The 23,620-nt window shown below is 38.4% G+C and overlaps 3 protein-coding genes across 3 annotated transcripts; 1 reads left to right on the forward strand and 2 right to left on the reverse strand.

Annotated features, from left to right (window-relative positions):
• Positions 1 to 5,429: 5,429 nt before the first annotated feature.
• Positions 5,430 to 10,911, reverse strand: LOC121295372. The gene is made up of 10 exons (XM_041219899.1): positions 10,752 to 10,911; positions 9,012 to 10,472; positions 8,486 to 8,578; positions 8,241 to 8,345; positions 7,535 to 7,644; positions 7,142 to 7,339; positions 6,847 to 7,009; positions 6,183 to 6,348; positions 5,713 to 5,807; positions 5,430 to 5,599 (listed from the first exon to the last, which is right to left on the reverse strand). Exons 1-10 carry the CDS (start codon positions 10,906 to 10,908, stop codon positions 5,514 to 5,516), a joined length of 2,634 nt encoding a protein of 877 aa, XP_041075833.1. The 5' UTR covers positions 10,909 to 10,911; the 3' UTR covers positions 5,430 to 5,513.
• An 887-nt stretch (positions 10,912 to 11,798) lies between these two features.
• LOC121295890 (cis-aconitate decarboxylase-like) lies at positions 11,799 to 14,819 on the forward strand. The gene is made up of 3 exons (XM_041221012.1): positions 11,799 to 11,869; positions 13,233 to 13,299; positions 13,845 to 14,819. The coding sequence occupies exons 1-3, from the start codon at positions 11,799 to 11,801 to the stop codon at positions 14,796 to 14,798; spliced, it is 1,092 nt and encodes a 363-aa protein (XP_041076946.1). The 3' UTR covers positions 14,799 to 14,819.
• Positions 14,820 to 17,770: 2,951 nt separating this feature from the next.
• LOC121295793 (glutamine amidotransferase-like class 1 domain-containing protein 3A, mitochondrial) lies at positions 17,771 to 23,245 on the reverse strand. Its single transcript, XM_041220842.1, has 5 exons — positions 23,156 to 23,245; positions 22,101 to 22,225; positions 20,418 to 20,589; positions 19,751 to 19,952; positions 17,771 to 18,548 (listed from the first exon to the last, which is right to left on the reverse strand). The coding sequence occupies exons 2-5, from the start codon at positions 22,206 to 22,208 to the stop codon at positions 18,356 to 18,358; spliced, it is 675 nt and encodes a 224-aa protein (XP_041076776.1). The 5' UTR covers positions 22,209 to 22,225; positions 23,156 to 23,245; the 3' UTR covers positions 17,771 to 18,355.
• Between the last annotated feature and the right edge of the window lie 375 nt (positions 23,246 to 23,620).

Raw genomic sequence — 23,620 nt, forward strand, 5'->3', positions numbered from 1 at the left:
TGCAGGTAACATTAAGAACAAATCCATCCTTTTTGCCAAAGGTGGTATCCTAATTCCATATTAACCAATCAATGGTTTTGGAAATTTTCAGACCTCCCCCGCATGAGTCCGAGGAGGACTGTAGACAACACATGCTATGCCCAGTTCGGCCCATTCTACCAGGGGCCAGGCAACTTCGTGAGCTTTCCTTCATGGCGCCTTCTTAGATGAGTTATGCAATGCTGCTACATGGACAGGTAGTCAGACATTTGCGCGTTTTTACTGCCTTGATGTGACAAACTGAACGAGTATTTCATCATTTTTGGCGATTGAATATCGACGAACAGAAAATAAATAGCGACTAAGTGGCTGCAAAAAATAAATACATAATAATAATACAAATACATAAACATTTTATTTATTCTTATTATAATTATACACTTATATGATGCACATGGTAATTAAGCACCATTATTCATTTTAGCAAAGGTGTAATGGTTAATTTACACATTCACTGCTTTCAGTTAAGGGACAAGTTTAAAATCCCATTCTGTATCAAAGATTCCCGTAAATCTGGAGCCATGGGCACCCAAATTTCTCTGTTTGAATGCTTGGAATCTCCACAGGAATGAAACTACAGGAACCCAATGGCTAAGGTGTGTTATTACACAATTGAACGCTGAAGCTAAAACAGAAGGTGAAATTAATATTTTTATGTGTGCTTAAAGATACAATATACTGTTCATAATGTTTGCGTGGGTTTGGAGACAGATTGGTACACACTCAAGCATGAGCAAGGTGGATTTTCTGAAGTGAGACGGATATATAATATATAGATATAATTATATATATATATATATAATAATATATATATATATTATATATATATATAGTAATTGCAGTTTCAATAACAGTGAAACATGGTGATCAAATGTTAGAATTGCATCGAAATAGCTCCTTGGTACATATGCAAGCATGAGACGAGATAAAAAATCTTTAAAAAATGGATACCCCTTCGCCCGTCTGACGTCCCACATCAGAAACCTGTAACAGGTTTGAATATTGTTTCAATGAAAAAATAAATCTCAATCTTCTCCCAATAAATATATCATTCTACACAGTTTTGTGTTCCTCAAAAACTAAGCACAGAAGTCCTATCTACTATTCTATATGCAACATGAAATTGTTTCTAAGGAAACATAAAGAATAGAGATGGGGAAGCATATTATCATTTGGTTGTGGATAGGTTCAAAGTTGAAGTATTGTGAATTGAAGCCTGTACAACACTGAAATATTTCCTCAATTTCACTTTGACCAGAATCATCCAACAGGTTTATTTCTAGAAGCAGTTTCTGGAAAAGTTAGTAAGCAATTATTGATCTTAGGAGAAACAGCAGTGGAGCATTACACAGAATACTATGATATTAAACAAGAAACTAAATAAAGATGATAAAAAAATAGCCTTTTAAAATAACATGTTACCAAAGCTACAACAAGTAATGAAGTATAAAATAAACCTGGGGGAGGATAATCAGAACAGATGGATCTATCATATTTTCTTTTTTCACAATGGATGTGTTTTATGTGTTTGGTACTTTAATATTTATGTAGCACAAATAGAGTATGTACCTTTGCCAGTTAGACCTCCTGTTTATTTATCTCTCCAGATGCTGGCTAGGTATGTTTCCTGGTCAGGGGTCATTCCCCAGGAGCTGTGACTTTCCAGACAGTTTGCTCATATCTCGCTGGAAAGCCATGATGGACTGATACTCTCTTGCCAAGAACAATTAACACAATGGAAACTGATCATTGTACAGACCTAGGAACAAGACCATCATTTAGATAGTATTGTGTACAGTATATAATTAGGCAACAACTTGGTTGTAGGCATGAAGAGCATCTGTAATGGATTGTTCCTGACATGACTGATTAATGCAAATGGCATTCCTGAGGTGTGCTGACCCATCCCGAGAAGACAATACTGTGTCACTGTGCATAATCACACCTCCGGAATCTTAAAATCAATTGTGTCATTGGTATCTGATGGTGAAGTCGCGCATCCAGTTCTGTGTTGCATAACTGCTTGGATTAGGTAGTTATTTCCCAGCATGTTTAAAGAAAAGTACATAACTGACCAAAAAAACATAATTCAACATTCCTCAATGGGACCAATCCTAAGACTTTAAAAACCCTTTTTGACAACATATTTTTCATTATATGTTTTTTATTCTAATTGAAGTGCCATGTAGCTTTTCACCCCTTATTTCTCCTCTATTTGAAATTACCTTTTTAAATGAAATTACCTTTTTAAATGTAACCTCGTGGATGTAACCCACAATGGTGAGGAGAAGTGAAGCCTGAAACTAAACACCTCCTTTTACACTGTGAATCTAAGCAGCAGATGTTCACAATGTTACTGTACTGATCCCAGGAGGAGAGAGTTCAGCTTGGCCATACTATCAGACCTTCCGTGACACCTGACCATTAGGGGTTGCAATGGAATGGAGAGAAAAACTATCCCCAGATGAGTTTCCCTTACCTAGCCTATAGGAGTGAAATAACTAATGTAGCTTTCCCCTTGGATCTCAGCCTTGGTCAACCGAGTGCCCAAATTTTTAAGTACACAGGTACTGTGGGTATGTCAGAGTAAATAAGGACTGTTCTCAGTTCTATGTGTATTAATTTACACAGTATGCCCTATGCTGAGATATTACCAAAGTCATTCTTTAGTTTGGCGTGTTAGTTTGTGCATGCAAATAAAAGTGAATTGTTTTTTATGCAAGTTCTCATTTTCTGGTTTTATCACCAGAATCTCTCAAATATGTTGCAGACTGGTGTTCATGGATTTTGCTTATGTGTTGATACACTAAAATAAAAAATGTTTTCTCATTTTACAAGATAAAGTATTCTGAATAATTAAAGAATGGCACATTTGCAATATCCTATCTATTGTACTATTTTGGTAAGAATCTTATACTAGCAAGTAATGTATGCAAAAAAACATGTCTTTTTCCTGAGTTGTGTTATTCCCAGCTTCCTTTTGTGGTTGCTGCACAAGACAGGAACATCATACACACGATATTTTCCTTCTTGAGTTCTACAAGTCCAAGGAATGTCATAAATATCATTGTCTGGAAAGTTCTGGTTCTAGTTGATGTTGTAATAAACCTGGTAATGGCACAACTTGGGCGTGTTTGAGAAATTCCAGGAATGTTCAAAATCAAAGAAACCATTCTGTGTCAGAACTGGATATTTCATTATGGGAACTCTTCTCACAGACTGTAGCCTCCTATTGTTTCTCCTCTGATGTCAGTGTCCTCAGCTTGCCTGATGTGAAAAAACAAGAGCTTCCTTGTCCTTCTGTTTCAGATTTTTGTTCACCAGTTTATTTGGAGGCTCAATCTATTTTTGAAGCTGTTTTTTGGTGTGCTACAGAACCACATACAAATTTGCTAGAGCCCTCTGTCTACAAACTGGATCAGTTGGACCCAGTTTCCCATTCTATACTTTGTTTTTTAGAATCATACTTATTTTTACATTTTTGCTTTCAGTTGGTACCACATAATGCCTAATCGTAAAGAACCCATGCTGTTTCAATGCTGCAATGTTGACAAAATCTTTGGGGGTGCCCTTCTATATTTAATTTCATAAAAGATGGTAGTGTTCCAACAGATTACAGTAATACATCTATATCCCAACAAAATTTTGGTTCTGTTTCTTGCAGTTATAGACTCTTACTACAGTATCTTGCAAATGTCAATTCATATCTGTAGACCTGTAAATTTATATCAAGCACCAATATCTATTAAATGGTCCTTGAACTGTAGTTTGAAAACTACAAGATTTGGTAAATTTAGTCAATTGAATATCCTTATTAGGGCTGCTATAAGAGACAATATTTGAAATTTGGATGCAATAGGCTGTAACTTTTGCATTAGATATTTGTGGAACTGTTTTAATAATTGAAGTCATCACAAATTAAACTTCTGGTCTGACTTTTAATAATGAAATATATCACTGTACTGATCCTATTTCAGGTTTCATCCCAAACCTTTTTGTCTGTATTTTAATATGTTTAAAATAGAGCAAATAATTACTTTGCATGAAGGATATACCATGAATGTTTGTGAAGTACTGTAGTTCTCTCCTACGAGAGGTTGGTTGTCATCCTTATGAGTGAAATACCCACAGCACTTCATGAGCGTTCTTGGGGTAATGCGTTTGTATAACAAGTATTGAACAAAAAGTATGCTCTAAACCTAAATTAAACAGATGAATTCAGAATGACTTTGCTTTTATCAAGCTGTGCATCTGCTTAGCAGTGCTAGGTAATTTGGAGCTCCACTGGACTAGACTGCTGTACTGTGTAATTGATTGGTTCGATGATTTATATCTACGTCCATAGTTATAATAAAACGTTGACTTTTTCTCAGCTATCTGTCGAAACACCTAAAATTCTATGTTAAAAGGTGAGTAAGAGACAGATTTGAGCTAAACCAATTAAGAAAGTCTGAGTTCTTGTAAAACTCAAGTCTCAAACCCAGATAGCATATAGTGGGAGTTTTAATTATATGCTTAATGAACCATGTATAGAAAGTAAAAATGTCAAGGGGAAATACCTGACTATACCAAAGATGCGTTCAAAGACATGACTGCGACAGATGTAGTATATTAAGCTTTGGCAATAGAATGTATATACTGACCTACAGTATATATCGTAAGGTGATGGACATAAGCATAGTGACCTGCTTGACAGAAAATGGTTTATGTCCAATCTCATGAGAACAGATAAAAGGAAATAGTTAAGGGGCTTCTTATTTTAAACATGTTTCAGTATAAATATAAGGGTAATGTGAGACACCCCAAGATAATTCCAACATATCTCCTATATACCATCACCTCCCAGCAGAAAACAGGTAGCCAGGCCATTATCTTAAATCTGCTGTTGGATGCTAGTGATGGCCTTATAAAATTAAATGTAATGGAAGTTTAATACATGTAAGTTTGTGCTTTGGAAATTGAATAAATGTAGTCTTGTTAAGTTGCAAGTATTAGTCATTCGAGTCTTAATTATTCTTTATTGATAAGGACAATTGCAGAATGAATGTTGTAATTATAAGACATTAAACCACTACCCTACAGTGCTTTAACATGTATACAGTTTTAACAAGGATTATTAACAGATTCAAAATCTAGTCACTTCTTCTTAGACATAGTATACTTGATAAGAAAATAAATTTGGACAGCTAAGTTTGAAATCTTAATTTCAGTAGTAAATGTCTTTTACAAAAACAAGTTTTATTTATAATAATAATAATAATAATAATAATAATAATAATAATAATAATAATAATAATAAATAAATAATAATTATTATTATTATTTATGGGTGACCACAAACCCTAGTGATGTCACTACATCATCTCAGTTCCAATTGAAGATCACTGCTCACATTCTCACTAGCTAGTACACTTGTCACATCCTGAGAGGTGATTCACTAAGTTACTGTTATTTGTAGTGAGTGTTCCTTGTCTTTACTCCATGGAATTTTTGACTTTTTCAAAAATGTGTCTGACTTGGGCAGCAGGAAAACAGCCTTCTCTTACAATAGTGATTGTACCTGAAAGAGAAAATAAAACTGAGTAAGTCCCGCATGCTGTAGTGTACAGTGTACAGTAAACAACTGTCAGTCCAGGCTGCCTTAAACAATAGGAGAAATTATCAAGGAAATACCTTCATCTATCTTCAAACAGTTGACCACAGTGGAACCGACAGCTTCGTTTGATTCTCCGTCACACAGAACTCCACTGATTTTGTGCCCAAGGCGTCTGTGAGAAACAAAAAAGGAATTATATCATTTATAACAGTGACTACGAAATATTAGCTTTCATACACTAGCCCACTAGGTCATTTAATGCAGGGAAATATTATTCTAACATGCAATATTATGTATCCACGATACAAAAACTTTTTAATCATTAGTACCCAGTTAGGACTGACCTCCCACAGCATGACTATAGTATGGTTGCATCTGTAGAAACCAAACATCTATGATTTCTATTTTTTCCAAGACTTATTATTTTGATGAAATATATATTGTTACAGTTTCATAAACATAAAACAATTAGAATAGAAATGAATCTTCCTTAAAGCCTCCTGTTGTGGCTGTCACCTGGTCATTAGCTCACAGCACAAATACTTACGTTATCACCATGTCATGGTGTGTGCTATCAGGCTCTCCACTTGGATTGGCTGAAGTGATGGCCAGTGGTCCAGTCATATTGCACAGATGGGCGGTTACTGTGTGGTCAGGGACTCGGATCATGATGCTTTCTTTAGTCCCCACTCTATCATAGGCTGGCCCAACTCCTAAACCAGAACAAAGAGAAGGCTGTGAGTGTGGGTCTTTGGACAGAGCCTCTCTTACAAACTAAACTCACACAGGTTTTTGGATTTTCTTAAAGGAAGCAAAGTATATCCTTCAATATGAGTAAAAGAGTCAACAGATGTAGCAGTGCTATAAAAGGAAGGGTGAAGTCACCGGTGGTTTTACACAGAAATTGCCATAAAACCCATAAACTATTAGACCAATGCAGTGGTGACTGTCAGGATTTGAAACAGAACTCAACAATGTCACAAAACTAGAAAAATACAACTAAACATTCAAAAGGAATTTTAAAGTAATTTTGTTAAATTAAAAGGTGATAAATATTACAGTTTAGTTTATTTGCCAGCAATATCAGTAATACAACTAAATAAATAAAACGTACTGTGTAAAATCCTAAATATATAAACGGCAGCTGATCTAACTGCCTGTATGGTGGCAGGGATCATTTCCTTTAGATGGAAGAGCCTGTCTGAACTCACCTAGCTTATTGAGCCATTTGCCCTTCTTGACAATGCAACTGATGCCTCCGGGGTAGACATTCCTCATGAACTCCCAGAGCAGAGGGCTGAAGGGGGGCTTGGCAGTTGACAGCTGCTCCAGGTTGGAGATGCAGATACAGATGGGCTTCTCCTGTGGGCGATCCTGAAAGAGGGACAGAAGTGTGAGCTGAGAGCATGGCTCTGGAAAGTGACTCTATTCCTGCATCCATGCAAAAGAACTCTTGAGTGCTTATTTTGTACAGACAAACAAATACATAAATAAGTCTGTCCATACCTTGATATTGTAGATCTTCTCTATAGCCTGTGGGTGTTTGCAGGATGCTGCCAATGCGTACACGGTATCCGTGGGAATACCACAGACCGCACCAGCATCCAGGAGTTTTGAGATGCTCAGTAGCCCACTGGTCTTTCTTGAGGTGGCGATAGAACAAGGAGGAGGAGGGGGAGTTTTGTCAGCTTTTTCCTGAGTAGCCTATAAGAAAGAGTGCATTTAATAGCATGATCAAACCTGCAACAATCCATTTCAATTTTGTAATGACCATTGGGAATTCAAAGGCTTTGTGGACATATTTTAGTTTAAGGATCTATTAAAAATCTTTATTTCATATTATTTTGAAAAACACATTATTTTTACACTAATTCCAATATAGCCGGATGACAAGCTTACCTTCAGCAGCGGGGGTCCGAGAGGCAGCAGCTCCTTTGTGAAGATGGAATTTGCAAGGGAGGCCAGAGTACCATACAAACAGATCAGAGAGAAGATGGCCAGCATCGCGACTGTAATGGAAAACCAACTTAGTTATATCACCATCCTTGGAAAGAAAATGTAGTGGAGTACAGGCAGGCTCGATAGAGGTACTGAATGTGTGTAACAAAACAGACATGAGACACAACAATGGTAACATTGGGGAGAAACAGGAGAGATTGCCATGCAAGGACTGTGAGTGAGCCAAAAGGATCTGTTGAGTTCAGTTCAATCAAAAGCAAAAGGTGAATACTCTCATCTAAGGAAAACATTTAATCAAGAACTTAACCCGTTTGATCGCCAACCCAAACACAGAATATATTTTCATTCACAATAAATTATTGTTTTTCATGTCTGTAGAACTCTTTTTTTTTTTTTTTTTTTTTTTTTTAGTAAACTCAGGACTGGCATTTGATCTACAATCCAATCTGCATTATTACCACCAATATTTTCCTGATACAAAGATTTATTTTTATTTTTATTGGAAGCTTGTAATATCCCTTCCTCCACCAAAGAGAGTTGGAGCAAAAGATGTCTGCCTTCCTAATTCGAATTGATTAAAATAACAAGTTGCTGTTAATCTTTGCTACCGGTTTCACTTTGGGGAAGGAGAAAGGGAGACTCTTACTTTCCAGTTGGTAAGGCAGTCTGCCCAGTGTGGAGAGCAGGAAACACACCACGATCACCTCCATGACAAGAGTCAGCAACAGCAGCACAACATTTACATAGGCACCTTGGGAAAGAGAGAAAAACACACATCAACACACATTAACATTTTCCATCCATTTACTCTGACACTTTTCTTTTCAGTCCAGCTAAACAAACCCCTAAATGTTAGACAAAGATCCAACGCATTTAAAAAAAATGACTTACCTATAAGCATTAGGAAGCCATTAAGTACCAAGAATGCTACAGCCCCAGCTGTGAATCCACCAGCAAAATCAGTAGAAATGCCAAGCAAAAAACCTACAAAATAAAGACATTCTTTTACTAATTGTAAAAGCAAGACATTCCCAACTAAGAAAATCATGAATTAGGTGCAGGACAGTCATGGGCATCCTCAGGGGGATTTCACACAAATCTAGAAAGTGTTTAGCTTGTTCTATAATCCTTGTATAATTTGTGAAATCAACAGAGCAACTCTAGTCTACGGTCAGATCTTCTGTTTTGCCCACCATGACTTACAACAGGGACATACATATTTTATTTATTATTTTCAACCCCTATACACTTCCTCAACCGCCTTATTTAATTCAAACAGGTTGCACTCCCACTGACATGATTGCGCCTACAACAGGGGTTTATTAAAACAAATTGATCAATCACTGTTTGTAAAGTTATCATGGGAATCTACTTAAAAAGACAGCAGGCATTGTCTTTTCCCCTCATTAAAACATACCTGCAAACCGATACCAGGTCCAGGTAGCCCAGATGGCAGCATAGCAGGATGGGATAATGGGTCCAAAGCGCCTTCCCTCCTGGATGTTCAGTCGGCTCACATAGACCTGGATGATTGCTCCAGGGATCAGAACCCAAGGGACGGTGAGATGGAGGAAGGTGGGGTGCACGTCCTGGCTGTGGATGGCAGAGAGGGCAGCTATGCCATTGGTCATGTAGAAAAGGGCATCAGGTAGCTGTGAAACAGTGCTGCGAGGGAGGTCTTGGGGTTTCACCCAGCACCGTTTAAAGAGTCCCAGGACATCTTGGAGCTTTTCTGTGGATAGTGGCTGCATCCCAACAAGGATCAAGGTCTTCTCTCCTATGGAATTGATGAGTCGGGCAAAGGTACCGTAGAGAGACAGGGCTGTGAACAAGCTGCAGATCACCCCAAAGAAGATGTAGTAGCCCCCCAGTGGGATCTGGGAGATTGTGGATACTGTGAGCAGGAGGAATAGCAAGTTATGGGCCACCTCTAGCACATCCATGTTGAGTGACATCAAGCAGAGAACAATGGCGGTCGCTAGGAAGAACCAGTCACCAACCATCCTTTCTCTCCCGCTGACCGCTCCCTCTCTGTCAATGAGAACTGACAGAACAAACTCCTCCCATGACTTCACCAGCCAGTAGGTGCTGTGCAGACAAAACTTGGTTGTGTGGTAGACATCTTTTCGAAGGTAGGCATAGTAACTGGAGAAAAGTTGGGAGAAGGCGTTGATAGTGACCCAAATGGTGCCCACAAAAAAGGAAGGTAGGTAGCCAAAGCAGAAGAAGGCAAAGACAAAAGGGGAGATTGTGTCACAGAGGTAGCCCAGTGCCATGGGTTCAGCATATTGGGTGTTCTTCTTCTTTTCTTCCACTATTTTATGGGAGTTGCTGTTGTTGGCCATCCCCAGGAGCAGAACATTGAAAAGGGGGGTCCCAAAGCCCTTGAGGATGTAACGTTGGGTGATACCTTTCAGGAGCAAGGCTGCTGCTCCATAAAGCGCACACATGAGGATCACCAGCTCCAGGACCCCAGAGACCACTAGAGCCCAACCCCCGACAAGCCCCACTGCCTCAAAGATCAGGGTCAGGGTGATAGCCCCAAAGACAAAAGGCATGATGTAGTTTACAGTGGCAGAGCAAAAGGACAGGATAAAGGAGATGGAAATGTAAGCAATTAGCCCTGCTATAGCAGACTGACCGATTGGTGGAGTAGCCAGTTCTGGATTTCGAAAAGTGCTGTTAGCTGGGTATAGTTGGTCAGTTGTGCTGTTAACAGAGGGTGGAAAGGCACCCAGGACTATACGGGTAGACCCATAGCTGCCCCAGAGAGCAGCAAACGCGATGAAGGATGTCCCACTTAGGTGATCGTACTTTCGGAAGGATAGGAGCCCAGCCAACAGCTGAGTTACCCCCCCGATCAGAATCAGTTGAACACCTGTGAAATGTAGATAGGTAGAAGTCAGAGTCCAGCAAGGTCACCTAACAAACAAACTTCAAAGTAATTATCCCCTTATCGTTGTGCAGAAGATCTTTCTTTTATTTTCACTGTATGCTCATTTTGTCTTTTTAAATAGAATACCAACTTTCTATGCTACATGTCAGCCTTACACCCATGGTCTATCAGACTGGCTTGAAGCATATAAGAGTGATATAATATCAGGAAACATCAGTTTATGGGAAGTCCTAAAACAGACAGATAAATTTAGTTTTTTACCAGCCAGAATGTGCTCCACTCCCTGGGATGGTACACCAGTCTGTGCTCCGTTGAAGTTCTGCAGAAGAACGAGGAAAGCACTGATTCCATTGGCCAGGAGGCCCAGGACCCCCGGCTCTCCATAGAACATGGCCGCAAATTCATCTGCACTCGCCATCTTATTAACGTCAAAACGCTGTCAAATTAGAAAACCGTTGAGTACACTCAGCCAGTCGGATTCCAGCTCTAGTGGGCTTCTATGAGACATTAGGTGCCCACTGGAATGTCACAGCATCAGCTATGAATCAGACTTAAAATCAATCAGTGCGTTATGGGTAATGTAATCTGTGGAAAACATGCCACACAACATCCGCACACTGAGGAAAAAAGAGTACCAACGCTAAATTCAATGAGAAACAACAGGCTGTATTTATTAATGACAGGTTAAAACACAATGTGCACCCTGGGCAAAAAGTGCATCAATACAAAAATCTGTGTCAATAGAAACTGAACTAAGTGCTCTTTAAAAAAAAAAAAACACCTATTTTCCACAGTGCAAGTTTATGACAGAGGCATTTCATTTCAGTCTTAAGCAGATACTTGTTCAGTATAGTATGGCAATTAATGAAAGCAGGTGTCAGATAACCATGTAGATATTCTATTAACCCTAGTATGAGATTTTTAATGCAAATGATTATAATTAAATATATCTTTTTAAATTTCTTATATATTACCTGCACTGTAATGATACTTTGTAAACGGAAGTGTTTGTTCATGTAGAAACTAAATAAATTAATTATACTGGTTTATGAAAAAGTGTGCCATTTTAAGAGACTTATCTTTAGTGTGTGTGTGTGTGTGTGTGTGTGTGTGTGTGTGTTTGTGTGTGTGTGTGTGTGTGTGTGTGTGTTTTATAATAATCTACATTTCTACTAGATAACTAAAATACAGCTGGTATTTTTAATAATACAAAAAATGATCACACACTATATAACATAATTTGCATTAAACAAATACATTTAAATAGTTTCTATATAATCAAACAAGCATTTGTCTAACTGTAAAAATATGAAACAGGATTGGTATTACAGTACCTGGCCAACAAGGTTTCTCTTCAGCTGCAATGTGGACTTCAAGAAGTGAGAGTTTCTTCTTTTATAGCAGAGCCTTAAGCTAAACTTCTTAGCCCCCAGGGCAGGCGATCATATTTGCACCTGCGCCCCTCTGTTTTTTGTCTTTTTCTGTGTTAGGAGTTAGGATGGTGTATTTACTCGCGTTTGATAGTTTTTAATAACTTGTTGTTATTTCGGAATCTCTCTTTTAAAATGTTTGACAAGGATAATATATTGCTTAAAACGGGAAGGAGCTTGTTAAAACGTGTTAACTGCAAGGTTAGATTCCCTGCCTACGATTATATTCAATCCTCGCATTTTCAATACCAGTCAGTAATAAGAGTTTATTTTACGTATGATAATTTGTTGTTAGTCGGAGCTGGACTTTATTTGTTGACTCCACAATAAAATATGTAGAGATCAAGCTTGTGTTTATAATAAGGAAGATTAAATGGTTTAAATGGTGTGTGTGTAAGTTCACGTATGGCGTTTTCTCATAATCATTGATTGGTACTGTAAACACAAAAGCAGAAAAAAATAAACGTAAAATAATAGATGCAATGACTGGTATGAAGCATATTCAGAAAGGCATAACATCAAATTCCCGTCTATACAGTTAGCAAAAATAAATTCTTCCGTTTGCCTAAAGATCCAAAATAATTTGCCATGCAGGTTTGTACGTTATTTTTAAACTAGAAATTAACAAAGTCATTAAAAATATTAACATATTAGATATTGTTTTTGATTAGATATTGCTGTACGATATTTGCTGTAGTACATAACTAGATTTAGTGTTTATTTATACATACACATTTTAACGCATTGACGTAATTATAAAATAAGCTTGTTTATTCAAATTCCAGCACTAGATGGTCACTACGTAATGTTGCGTTTTGGAACAGTTTGAGCTAGTCTGACCAGTTTAACAGCTGTTTCTAGTCTGACCAGTTTAACAGCTCTCTCTAGTCTGACCAGCGTCTCCAACTAAAAGCTGGTCTGACCAGCGTCTCCCAGCTCTAAGAACCGCAAATATCACTTATTTTCCTTTAACTTATTATTATTTTGTTGTTGTTTAATTGTATGTATGAAATAAAATGCAAAAAACCAACAACAATAAAAGCTAAAGCTACCCCAAGACCACTCATAATTCCTCAATACAGAAACGATTTATAAACCCACGATCCCCACACACTACCGTTATTATTATGTTTTGTTTTTGTTTTTAAACGCAGTTTAAATGACCAATTAAAAAAAAAAAAGTTTAACATTATTTTTATACGTTTATGTAGAGGGTAACGTGCCTCGCTTTAAGACATTGTGCTACCAGCTGACATAGATTTAAATTTGTCGACCCGGTCAATTTTTCCCGCTCCTTCTATTCTAAAATCAGCACTGGTCTGCCGCGCCCAGTCAATATTCAGTCCGCGCCCAGTGTGAACGACCATTCAGCAGGGAAGGTAAGGGTTCGGGTTAGGGTTAGGGTTAGGGTTAGGGAAGGTTTCAATATAAAAGCATATAATAAAAAACTTCCAGCGACGTGTCAGTGTGAACGACCCATGTTTTCAGTAATGTGTCCTCCCAAAACACAGAAAAGGTGATTCAATATTCCGGACCCCTTCTTAGTAATTAATAATCCATTTCTTGGTCAAACTAGAAAAATCCCACAATTAGATGAATAGTTTCACTAAAAGAAGGAGGGGCTTAACTTCATGTGATCGTAATTCTGACTAGGAATACCGCATACAACACTGAATACGGGCTGAGTGTAAAGAGTTAAATAAATATTTGCATGAGTACAATATAATGGATCATTTTTGTAAAAATATACCTAATCTGACCAAAGAATCAGGAACGTAACCCCAATTTATAACATTGGGGTTTTCCTATGGGAAAACGTGCTTCAATTTACAGCGCTTCGATTTACAATGCAACTTTCAGGAACCAATTGTGTCCTAAGTGCAAGTACTGCCTGTATAATGTAGAATAATCTCTCAGTTACCAGGATGGTAATGCCCGTGTTTCTCCCTTCAGGTTCCATCCCCCGACTGTAGTGGGCCCTCTGGGTAGTGCCACTGCCTGCTCCCGTCTGCTCTCCCTGGATCGCTCGCAGTGCTCAAACGCCCTGGCGATTGCTGCCTTGCTGGCAGGGGATCCCATGGCCAATGCTGCCACTCAATCCAAGCCTCTTCATATTGGGAACGCAGCCCGATTCGGCCTGGAGGCGGCACTGCTGGCATCCCGGGGCCTTGAGGCCAGCACGCTGATCCTGGACTCGACCCCAGGCTGCGCTGGCTTTAGTGCCTTCTATAATGACTACCTGCCACGGGCACTGCCCTCCCCAGTGAAACAGGATCCCCGCTTCCTGCTGGAGGACCAGGACATAGCGTTCAAGCGCTTCCCTGCACACCTGGGTATGCACTGGGTGGCAGACGCAGCATGCTCAGCGCGGGAGCTTTTGGTCAACACCATAGGTGGCTTCAACCCCTCTATGATCCAGAACATCCTACTGAGAATCCCCTTCTCCAAGTATATCAACCGACCCTTCCCTGAATCCGAGCATGAGGCCCGACACTCCTTCCAGTTCAACGCCTGCACTGCTCTGCTGGACGGCGAGGTCAGTGTCCAATCCTTCAGCCCAGCCTTCCTGGACCGCCCCGAGCTGCTCAGCCTCCTGAGTAGAGTACGGGTCGAGCACCCCCAGGACAACCCTGCCAATTTCAATAAGATGTACGCAGAGGTGCTGGTGACCCTCACAACGGGCGATGTCTTTAAAGGTCGATGTGACACCTTTTATGGACACTGGAGGAAGCCACTGAGTCGTGACAGTCTGCTGAAAAAGTTCAGGGCCAACGCTGGGGTAGTCCTGCCAGGAGAGAAGGTGGAGGCCATCTTTGATGCTGTGGAGAACATAGAAGACAGGCAGGACTGCTCCCACCTCACCATGCACCTGGAATGAAGGGCTTTATGACATCCTGAAGAAACTTGAAGAAAACAATATGAAATTATTGGGCAAAGTCAATAAACATGTTTATAGACTTGGAATTTGCCGCGTTTATTGTTGACGTTTAAAATCATGTATTGGTTCTATTTTAATAAAGGGATGAATGTATTGTTATGATTTCAGATGTTAATCATAAGAATTAGTCTTACATAACAAACCTTTTTCATTACGAAAATGCTTTATTGTATTGGTATGATTTGAATGTATTTTGTTAATTAAAAAAAAAAGTGATTTTTTTTTTTTTTTTTTTTTTTTTTTGTTTGGCAGCATGAAAGGGGAAGCCCCATCCCAGAAAACTCATGTAGAATGTGACGATCTCCAAAATTGATTAATTAGGGTTAATTCGGAGATGGTCACAAGTATAAAATCCTACAGACAGAAGACGGGAGACAGAAGTGCTACTAGTGCTGGGCAGACCAGCTGTCTGGTCTGGGAATGTCAACCCTTGGCTACCTTGTCACTCACATATATACTAATTAATAATGTACATGCTGTTATAATTAAGATAGAAAAAAGACCTAGCCCAGTAAATGTCCACACCCATGCAATAATGGAAAGATAATGTAAAAAAATGCTGAATTGGTGAGATCTACTTAAACGGGTTGTAGGTAACAAAATAATTACATAAATCTTACCTGTTTCTCACTTCTGTTTTCTATATAGGTCCCAAATGCGCAGCAGTGAAAGAAAGATGTTATACAGTAGACAACATACATTCATAAACAAATAAGATATGTTGTCCTATATTAGGTTAAAGAAAGTGCTCATGCCATTTTATAACCAATTATCACAAGAATACTGATACAATCTACAAGAGACTCCCTAAGTATACTGTGTATTTTTCGGTGGGATTAATCTGAAGCATTGGTTATTTCGTTTTCTTTAACTTCTACTGTTCACCATCATTGGCACTGGGGGCAACACAATACAAGTTAAACACATGACAAACATTATTTGTTATTGGAAACAGTCTAAGTTTAAAAGATAATTAATGGTGTGCTTTATGAAGTCTCTGCAAATATTTTTACTGTCAATAAAGCCACAGAGAAATCAAGGTTGCAGTACTTCCACAAGAATGCAGATCTGCTCATCTCCTGTTCTCTCCTGGCAAGGAAAATGGGCCTTGTTCACTTTATTGACCACAGCTGAATTCAACAAATGGTTGCAATTGAGCGAACAGTATCCAACACCCCTATAAACAGAGACAAGGAACACAGAAAACATGTTTTGCATCAGCCTGAATTTACAACAAATCTTTGAACAGTTTTTAATAAAATTAATTAAATGTATAAATTGTACTTTATTTTGCTCAAGTGTAGTTGTGCTCAGTTTTTGCCACTGGCCAGCTTTGAATTCCTCAGTACCACTGGGCACTGGAAGGATGCTTTCCGTATTTTCATATAGCTTAGACACATCCCCCATTACATTGTAAATAGAGTGAAAAGAAAAAGAAAAGTTTTCTGAGAAGGAGACTTGTTACGGCTGAGGTCACTCAGTATGAAACTGAGTTTAGAAAAGTCTCAGCCAACATCAGATATGGTAGTATCCTTGGACATTATACGTATTTGTCTGCCCTTTCGGATCTGGAAAAGGTGGATGGTTTCTCCCTCCCGAGCATTTGTAACCACTGGTCTGAGAGACACCCAGAGGCTAAGTAGTGCTGAGAACACAGCACTTTCACATGTGCAGGGATAGAGGTCCTATCGTCCCATGGATCTAATCAGATCGAGTAGGGAGTTAACTCAATAGTCGAGATCTTACTGTGACGTCTCACTCTTAAACACTCTTCAGAAATTGAATATGCGTGGTCTTCTTTGTTTTGTCCTTCTCCGAACGTGTTCCTGCCTCTCCTCAACAAGAGCCAAGTGTCGCCACATCAGGAAATGTACCACAGCAGCCATCCTGAAGCCAATGACAGGTCTATGCAGGTGTGCTGTTTTGGGAAATACTTACATCATATTGTAATGTTTGCGCCCAGTTAGTATCCAGATCCCACCCAATTCCATGCTCTGTTCTTCATTTGAATGCATTCCAGTATAATTTTAATGGATTAATGATAGCAAAGTACAAATTTGATAGCGGGTACAGAACGCCAGGTGAACATCATTCTTTTCGTTTGCCGCATTTTTAGCAGCGGCTAAAATCATACATTGCAGCTGCTAAACACGAAATTAAGGCAGCATTATGGGGTTTTGCACCCACAAATTACTTTGCGCCTAGCCTTACATCAACCCCTTTAAGCGCTATACAAATTGAATATGAATGCAAGAAAAATGTGAAACTAGAGAAACTAAAAAAAACACGTACAACTAATTATAGCAAATAACGTAAATCTGACTGGGCATAATAAGGCTGTAATGCCCATGCAAATTACACATGTTTCAGAGTGGGTTGGAATTACAGCTGACCACAGATGGTTCTTTTCAAATAACCTCAATGCAGAAATTCAGTCTTTTCAGAATGGGTGCAAATATTAGTTTATAAAACTGACAAACAAGGATCTAATCAGAAGCAGCAATAGTAATTAATAGGGGACACATACTATATTTTAAGCAGGCCTTCACTTAAATATTAAGAGCGTATAAAGTATTTTTGTAATAACAGTTGAGTAGTGTTTCACCTTCATAGAGTTCAAGTGAAGGTCACACAACGTCAATTTGGATGTCAAGTCCCCTTTGGCTGCATATACAAATACACCAGAGACACAGACAGTTTTTGAGTTTTTTTTTTTAAATGTATTTATTGATAGGTGAAATAATAGCTGTATCAGTCCAGAGATGATAGACAAAGAGAAGGAGATGCAATGCCTTTTTATTAATATGTAAACATCAATCGCTCTTTCCTACTTTCACCTGAAGAAGAGACCTTTGAGGTCTTGAAAGCTAGTGATTGTCATTTAGTCCAATAAAAAGTATCACATCTCTGTCTCTTTGTCTAGTTATTTATTGAAACATAAACATATACACACACTGAATAAGAAGCAGGATAACTCACAGTGAAACAAACATAAGCATATACTGTTGTACCATCTAAAGCCACTATACAATAGTTTCCTAGACAATATTATAGTAAATACTATAGGTAACTATATTGTTTTAAAACAGTACTATCATATTTTTATACGGATTTTACAAAATGCACATTTTACTATGTTAAGCATCAGCTGAAACAGAACAAGTGACACTCCTTAAAATGACATTCTCTAGTACAGGAGTTTAGCTGGCTAGAGTTTCTTTAAGGATGTGATAAATAAGGCCCAACATTAAACTGCAAACTCAATACACTATGCCGTTACATGGATTTTCAACTGCAGTTTCAGGGTCATTCCACTGTTTTGGTTAGTACTGTATGTGATCTCTGTCTGGTGCAGTGTAGTCCCACATTTGAAATGGTACAGTAGTACACCTAGAAACAAATGCCTTGTAATTACACTGTAGTTTAATACCATGCTACTGTAGCTATGCTACATCTCTCTCCAGACAGTTGCACAAGGACTCCCTGTTTTGGTCCAGCTAGACAAGTTTCAGCACCTCTTCAACCATGACCCCGATCCCATCGAAGATCTCGTGCACTGGGGCGTTGCACATGAAAGCACTGGTGGTCACTAGCTTGTTTTTGACATCCACGTGAGCCTCCTTTACATGCTTGTTAATGTGTTTGCAGCCAAGCTCCTTCATCACTTTGGCTGTATTTGCATTAGGCCACCTAGAGGATAGGAGGAATAACTGTACTATTATATACAGGATATAAGAAAGGTATTGCCTTTCAGCAAGCTGTAGTATCAAAAGTATTCATGGCAATATATTTGGTATGTTGCAGATTATAAATTAAAACATGCTGAAGGCTTTTAATCACAAGTCATGTGCTGCCTTTGCACATTTTCAAACTACTGAATCTATTCTATTTAGATTACTCGTATTTTATAAACATGTAATTTTATTAAAATTTCTGTACACTAAAACCTTATTACCCCATTTATGAATACTACATTTTTTTAAAAACCTTTACTAGGTAAGCAAATTGAGATTAAAGTCTCTTTTACAAGTGCAACCTAGCCAAGAAAGGCAGCAGCAACACAATAAAACACGGAACAAAAACAAAGATACAAAATTAAAATATAAATCATAATAATACAGTCAACAATCAGTGATTATCGTGCAGTTTACTCTTAAATTGAACTAAAGTTATTTGGGACTGCAACTAAAGTTTAGATTGTAAAAAACTCCAAGACCAAGGAGCAAAATAGGCAAATTATCCTTTAGCAGTCTCTGTATGCACTTCAGGAACCGTAAAATTAAAAATGTATGCGATCTAATACTGCAGTTGCAAAAAGCGACTATAAAGTATTCATGGAGGTAATTTACAAAGAATAGCCTTATATAACAGAATATGCCAGTGCTTCAACCTTCACAAAGCCAAGGAGGTTCAACCAACCAAATGATGACTACAACACACAATGATGAGTACTGTAATTTGAATTCGTAATACATCTCAAGGCTGCCTGATATATAGGATCCAGTTTGCTTAATGTTAAGAGTGATGCAAACCTATAGACTGTGTCATCGTAATCAATTTGTGGTAGGAACATACAAGCAATTAGCCTTTATAACTACAGAAACTACAGCCTTTTGTAACTACAGAAAAACAAGATCAGAGGCTATAAAAGAAACCTATTATGAATTTCAATTTTTTTGCAAGATTTCCCATATGGATCTTAAAATCGAGATTACTATCCAACCAGATACTTTCAACTATCTCAATAACTTCATCTAAAGTAACTGAAAATCATTTTTTAGTAGCATTTGTCCTTGTAGAAGAAAATACCATATTGTCTTACTAGAATTTAAAAAGAAGCCTTAGATTAATTAAGGCTCGTAGAATGGAATTAATAGAACAGCTGCACTTACATTTCACACTCCTTGTCATGGCCCACAGTGAGCTCACAGCCAGGCAGGAGCTTGGCTGCCAGGACAGGGGAGATGCAGCACAGCCCCAGGGGTTTGCCAGCTTTGTGGAAATCCTTGATGGCTTTCTCCACAGCCGGGTTCACCTCGCAGTCCTTCCCCTGCGTCGCCCATGTGCTCAGGTTCTTGGCTACACCGAACCCACCTGAATAAAGCAACTCAATTATTATGTGGAACAAATGTGGCACAGTCTCAAAGGAAAAACTAGGTTAGGTTAGGTGCAATCCCAGCTTCTATCATTGTGCTCATCCATGCCTTCATGTAGAATGGTAACTTTACACTTACTGATAGTCAATGAAAGTACCTCAGAGCAATGTGTTATCTGTTACAGCAGTGTGTATATAACTGTGAATGTGTCTACTACTAATATTGATAAAGATCTGGCCAATTGATACATAAAATATACTGAGAACCAACAGCTTCTCATTTTGATAGGAATGCCTGCAAGCACGTAGGAACTCATTTTGATAGGAATGCCTGCAAGCACGTAGGAACTCATTTTGATAGGTGCACAACATGTTTGTGTGTGTATGCATGAACATGATAGAGCGGGTTGTTTTCTCTCTGTAAGACAGAGTGGGCTGGCTGCCCCTCCCTCTCTCTCACTCACCGGGGATGATGAGAGCATCGTTGTCGGCGAGTTTCAGTGTGGCCAGGTCCTGGATGTTTCCGCGGACAATCCGGGCGCTCTCTGTCAACACGTTACGCGACTCTCCCGTCGGCTCCCCCTTTATGTGGTTCACCACGTGCATCTGATCCACATCGGGGGCATAGGCATTAACCTGGAACACAGCACACAAACAGCCATGAGCTACCACGGGTTACTTGAGTGAATTACCATGAATGTATTGATTTGCTTGTGCATGTTACATGACTTTGCCATTAGTCTTTCCATGGAAGCCTCATCTCTGCTTGACCCAGGCCCAAGGCCCAGGGGCAGGAGCAGTGAAGTAAGGCTGGTTCTGCAATGCATTATAATATGTGAAATATGACACTACATTTTTCAATACATATAGCAATCAAGGCTGTCAATTATTGGCAGTTAACTTCTGCAATTAACGCATTAGTTTCTTTGGAGATGTGCGTTAATCTCGCGTTTTTATTATTTCTGTGTCCATATAGTGTGTCCATAAAAATACCTCTGAGGTAAGGCAATGATATGTGAGGTAACAAAAGAATCTTACCGAACTTAGCATCGCCTGTTTTATACAGAATATTCTTATTATTAGTGAAATTTGACTCTATTGCAGGTACTTTTTTTAAACACACATACACACACACACATATATCAGTATAAAAACGTTTTTGGTATATTAGTGCTGACAGTCTGTACATTACTGGGACCTGAAAATGTATCAATTCATCTCAGCCTGACAAATACTGTTTCGCCAAAATAAATAATCATGATAATAATTTACCTGTGTGTGTGTGTGTGTGTGTGTGTGTGTGTGTGTGTGTGTGTGTGTGTGTGTGTGTGTGTGTGTGTGTGTGTGTGTGTGTGTGTGTGTGTGTTTATAAACAAAGTCCAGTAAAATAATTGTAATGCAAATTGAAGTTTTAAACAGTTTGGGTTTATGTTTGCAATGTTCTATTTAAAGAATGTGTTCTATATATGCCAGCAAGCCAGCACAACAAAATTAAACAGAGAGCAATTGGGAGCAGGTCTAACATGACCAGTCAGGGATAGGGACTGTTGGACCAATGAGTGAGGAACAGGGAGGGACTTAAGGGTGTGTGTGGAGATGAAAGAGAGAAGCGGAATCTGGCAGCATAAGAGTTGAGAGAGAGTGTTGAGATGTGAGGTTTAGTCTGCGAGTGAGAGAAGAGGAATGAGAGCCACTGTTCACTAAAAGCTAAAAGAAAAAAAAGAAAAAGAAAGTAAATACAGCAGTTTCTGACTGCTTTGAACCACAACTTTTGTCTGTCTCATATCACAGAAACCCCACAGCTCAGCGCTACAATGATAATAATAATGCAATGACAATACAACACACACACACACACACACACACACACACACACACACACACACACACACACACACACACACACAATATTCTTCGAGGTTCTGGTACATTGGCCTTATTAAAGGCAATAAGAAAAACTAAAATAATAATAATAATAATAATAATAATAATAATAATAATAATAATAATAATAATAATAAAACCAGCTAATGAGATGGATGCATTAATTGTATCAATTAGATATGCAATTAAAGCCAAGATTAACTAAGATTAATTTTTGTAATTACTTGACAACCCTAGGAGCATTATATGCCAAGTCTGCCTACCTTCACATTGGCTCTGCTGAGGTGGATCATAACTGCTGAAGACTCATAGATTTCACTTCCATCGTACACCCCACAGCCAGACAGGATCACAGCTACACGCTTTGCCATGGCAACCAGAGCTCCTTCTGAACACAAACACACAGAGAGCACCATCATTAAAGCAACCTATAAGTGTGAAGAGGAACATTATTGAATTCTGACAATATATGTTTAACTGAATATGAAATGCTTTTGAGTCTGTAGCAGACAGTGATTACATCAGCTAAGGGTCACAGTTAACCCTCAAGCTTCTGAATAACATTACACCCCACTTCTTGGTCATCACCTCTGATAACAACTCGGTTTTGATCTTATCTAGGGCTATATCCTATCTATTGTCCTACTGAGCTTTCTGGTAGCACACTTGTAAAATGCACCAGCCACACCCTATCTTCAAGCTTGTAAAAATCCTGTGTATATATATATATATATATATATATATATTATATATATATATATATATATATATATATATATATATATATATATATACACACAGTTAGCTGATTCTTCCCTTGTATACTTTGATTAAAATATCTGGACCTATAATCAACCTGAATCCTGAATCTCTTTGGATAGCAGAGAATAAATTCACTACAGATTTTCCAATACAAGTGCAATGTACTATATGGAGACAGACTTGCTCTGTCACCCTCCCACAATAGAGTGGTCAATCCAGTACAGGGCAGGCTTGAGGCATGCTCATTGGACTTTGTGTGGAAGCTCACAATGCCATTGCAAAAGAGAGGACTAAGAGATTAAAAAAAAACAGAATATATCACAAAAACAACAGGAAAATCATATAATAACCTAGTAAATATGCACAGTCATTTATCTAATATACTTTACTGTAAATATTCTTTACTATACTACAGTACCTATAATATACTACGACACTATATACTATACTATACAATATATACTATGATATACAATATTCATCACAAAGACACACACCTGATCTGTAACACATTCTTCAAATATCTAAAAGTTTCTTTTAAAAATAAAACTCTTACCAGTAACGTTCCTTGAGCTTGTTAAGTAGCTTGGGGAGAGATGTTGAGGTGTAGTAGTGATCTTTTCATTTAGTGTTTCCTGCTGTTTGAAGCTTGTTTATATGCCTAGATCAGTTTTGGCAAACCCTTTGGGGGTGGGGCCTGTGTGCCTGAGTCCTGCCCCCAAGCAGAGAGGTGAGCAAAAGGGACTTTCCATGGAATAAAAAATTGCAGACTCATTGTTAGTACTGTAATTGAACACAGCCATTATTTGAATATGATTATAATTATAACAGTTTTATCAGGATTAGCATGCAGCAGTGTCCCTAGATCATACACAGCTTCAGTCTTCCTTGAACTGGGAGACTACACGTTTAGACAGAATCTTGGAGAGTTCTTCTTAAATGAAATGAAATCAGAATCTCAGTCCTGTGTGATAATTAAGTAGTCAAGTAAATTAAAATGTGACTTTGCCTTGAAGTTTGA

The sequence above is a fragment of the Polyodon spathula genome, chromosome 20 (assembly GCF_017654505.1).
Source record: "Polyodon spathula isolate WHYD16114869_AA chromosome 20, ASM1765450v1, whole genome shotgun sequence".
Classification (NCBI taxonomy): domain Eukaryota; kingdom Metazoa; phylum Chordata; class Actinopteri; order Acipenseriformes; family Polyodontidae; genus Polyodon; species Polyodon spathula.

What these genes read in the sequence shown, in the direction of transcription:
- LOC121295890 (XM_041221012.1), top strand. Translation starts at nt 11,799, where the DNA reads ATGAAACAGGATTGGTATTACAGTACCTGGCCAACAAGGTTTCTCTTC. An exon ending in TGCAATGTGGACTTCAAGAA is followed by an intron (nt 11,870 to 13,232) that starts GTGAGAGTTTCT and finishes TTCTAAAATCAG; the next exon opens with CACTGGTCTGCCGCGCCCAG. An exon ending in ACGACCATTCAGCAGGGAAG is followed by an intron (nt 13,300 to 13,844) that starts GTAAGGGTTCGG and finishes CTCAGTTACCAG; the next exon opens with GATGGTAATGCCCGTGTTTC.
- LOC121295793 (XM_041220842.1), bottom strand. Translation starts at nt 22,208, where the DNA reads ATGGCAAAGCGTGTAGCTGTGATCCTGTCTGGCTGTGGGGTGTACGAT. An exon ending in TCAGCAGAGCCAATGTGAAG is followed by an intron (nt 20,590 to 22,100) that starts GTAGGCAGACTT and finishes GCTGTGTTCCAG; the next exon opens with GTTAATGCCTATGCCCCCGA. An exon ending in CGATGCTCTCATCATCCCCG is followed by an intron (nt 19,953 to 20,417) that starts GTGAGTGAGAGA and finishes TGCTTTATTCAG; the next exon opens with GTGGGTTCGGTGTAGCCAAG.
- LOC121295372 (XM_041219899.1), bottom strand. Translation starts at nt 10,908, where the DNA reads ATGGCGAGTGCAGATGAATTTGCGGCCATGTTCTATGGAGAGCCGGGG. An exon ending in CAAATGGCTCAATAAGCTAG is followed by an intron (nt 6,349 to 6,846) that starts GTGAGTTCAGAC and finishes GTTCTGGTTTAG; the next exon opens with GAGTTGGGCCAGCCTATGAT. An exon ending in CACCATGACATGGTGATAAC is followed by an intron (nt 5,808 to 6,182) that starts GTAAGTATTTGT and finishes TGTTTCTCACAG; the next exon opens with ACGCCTTGGGCACAAAATCA.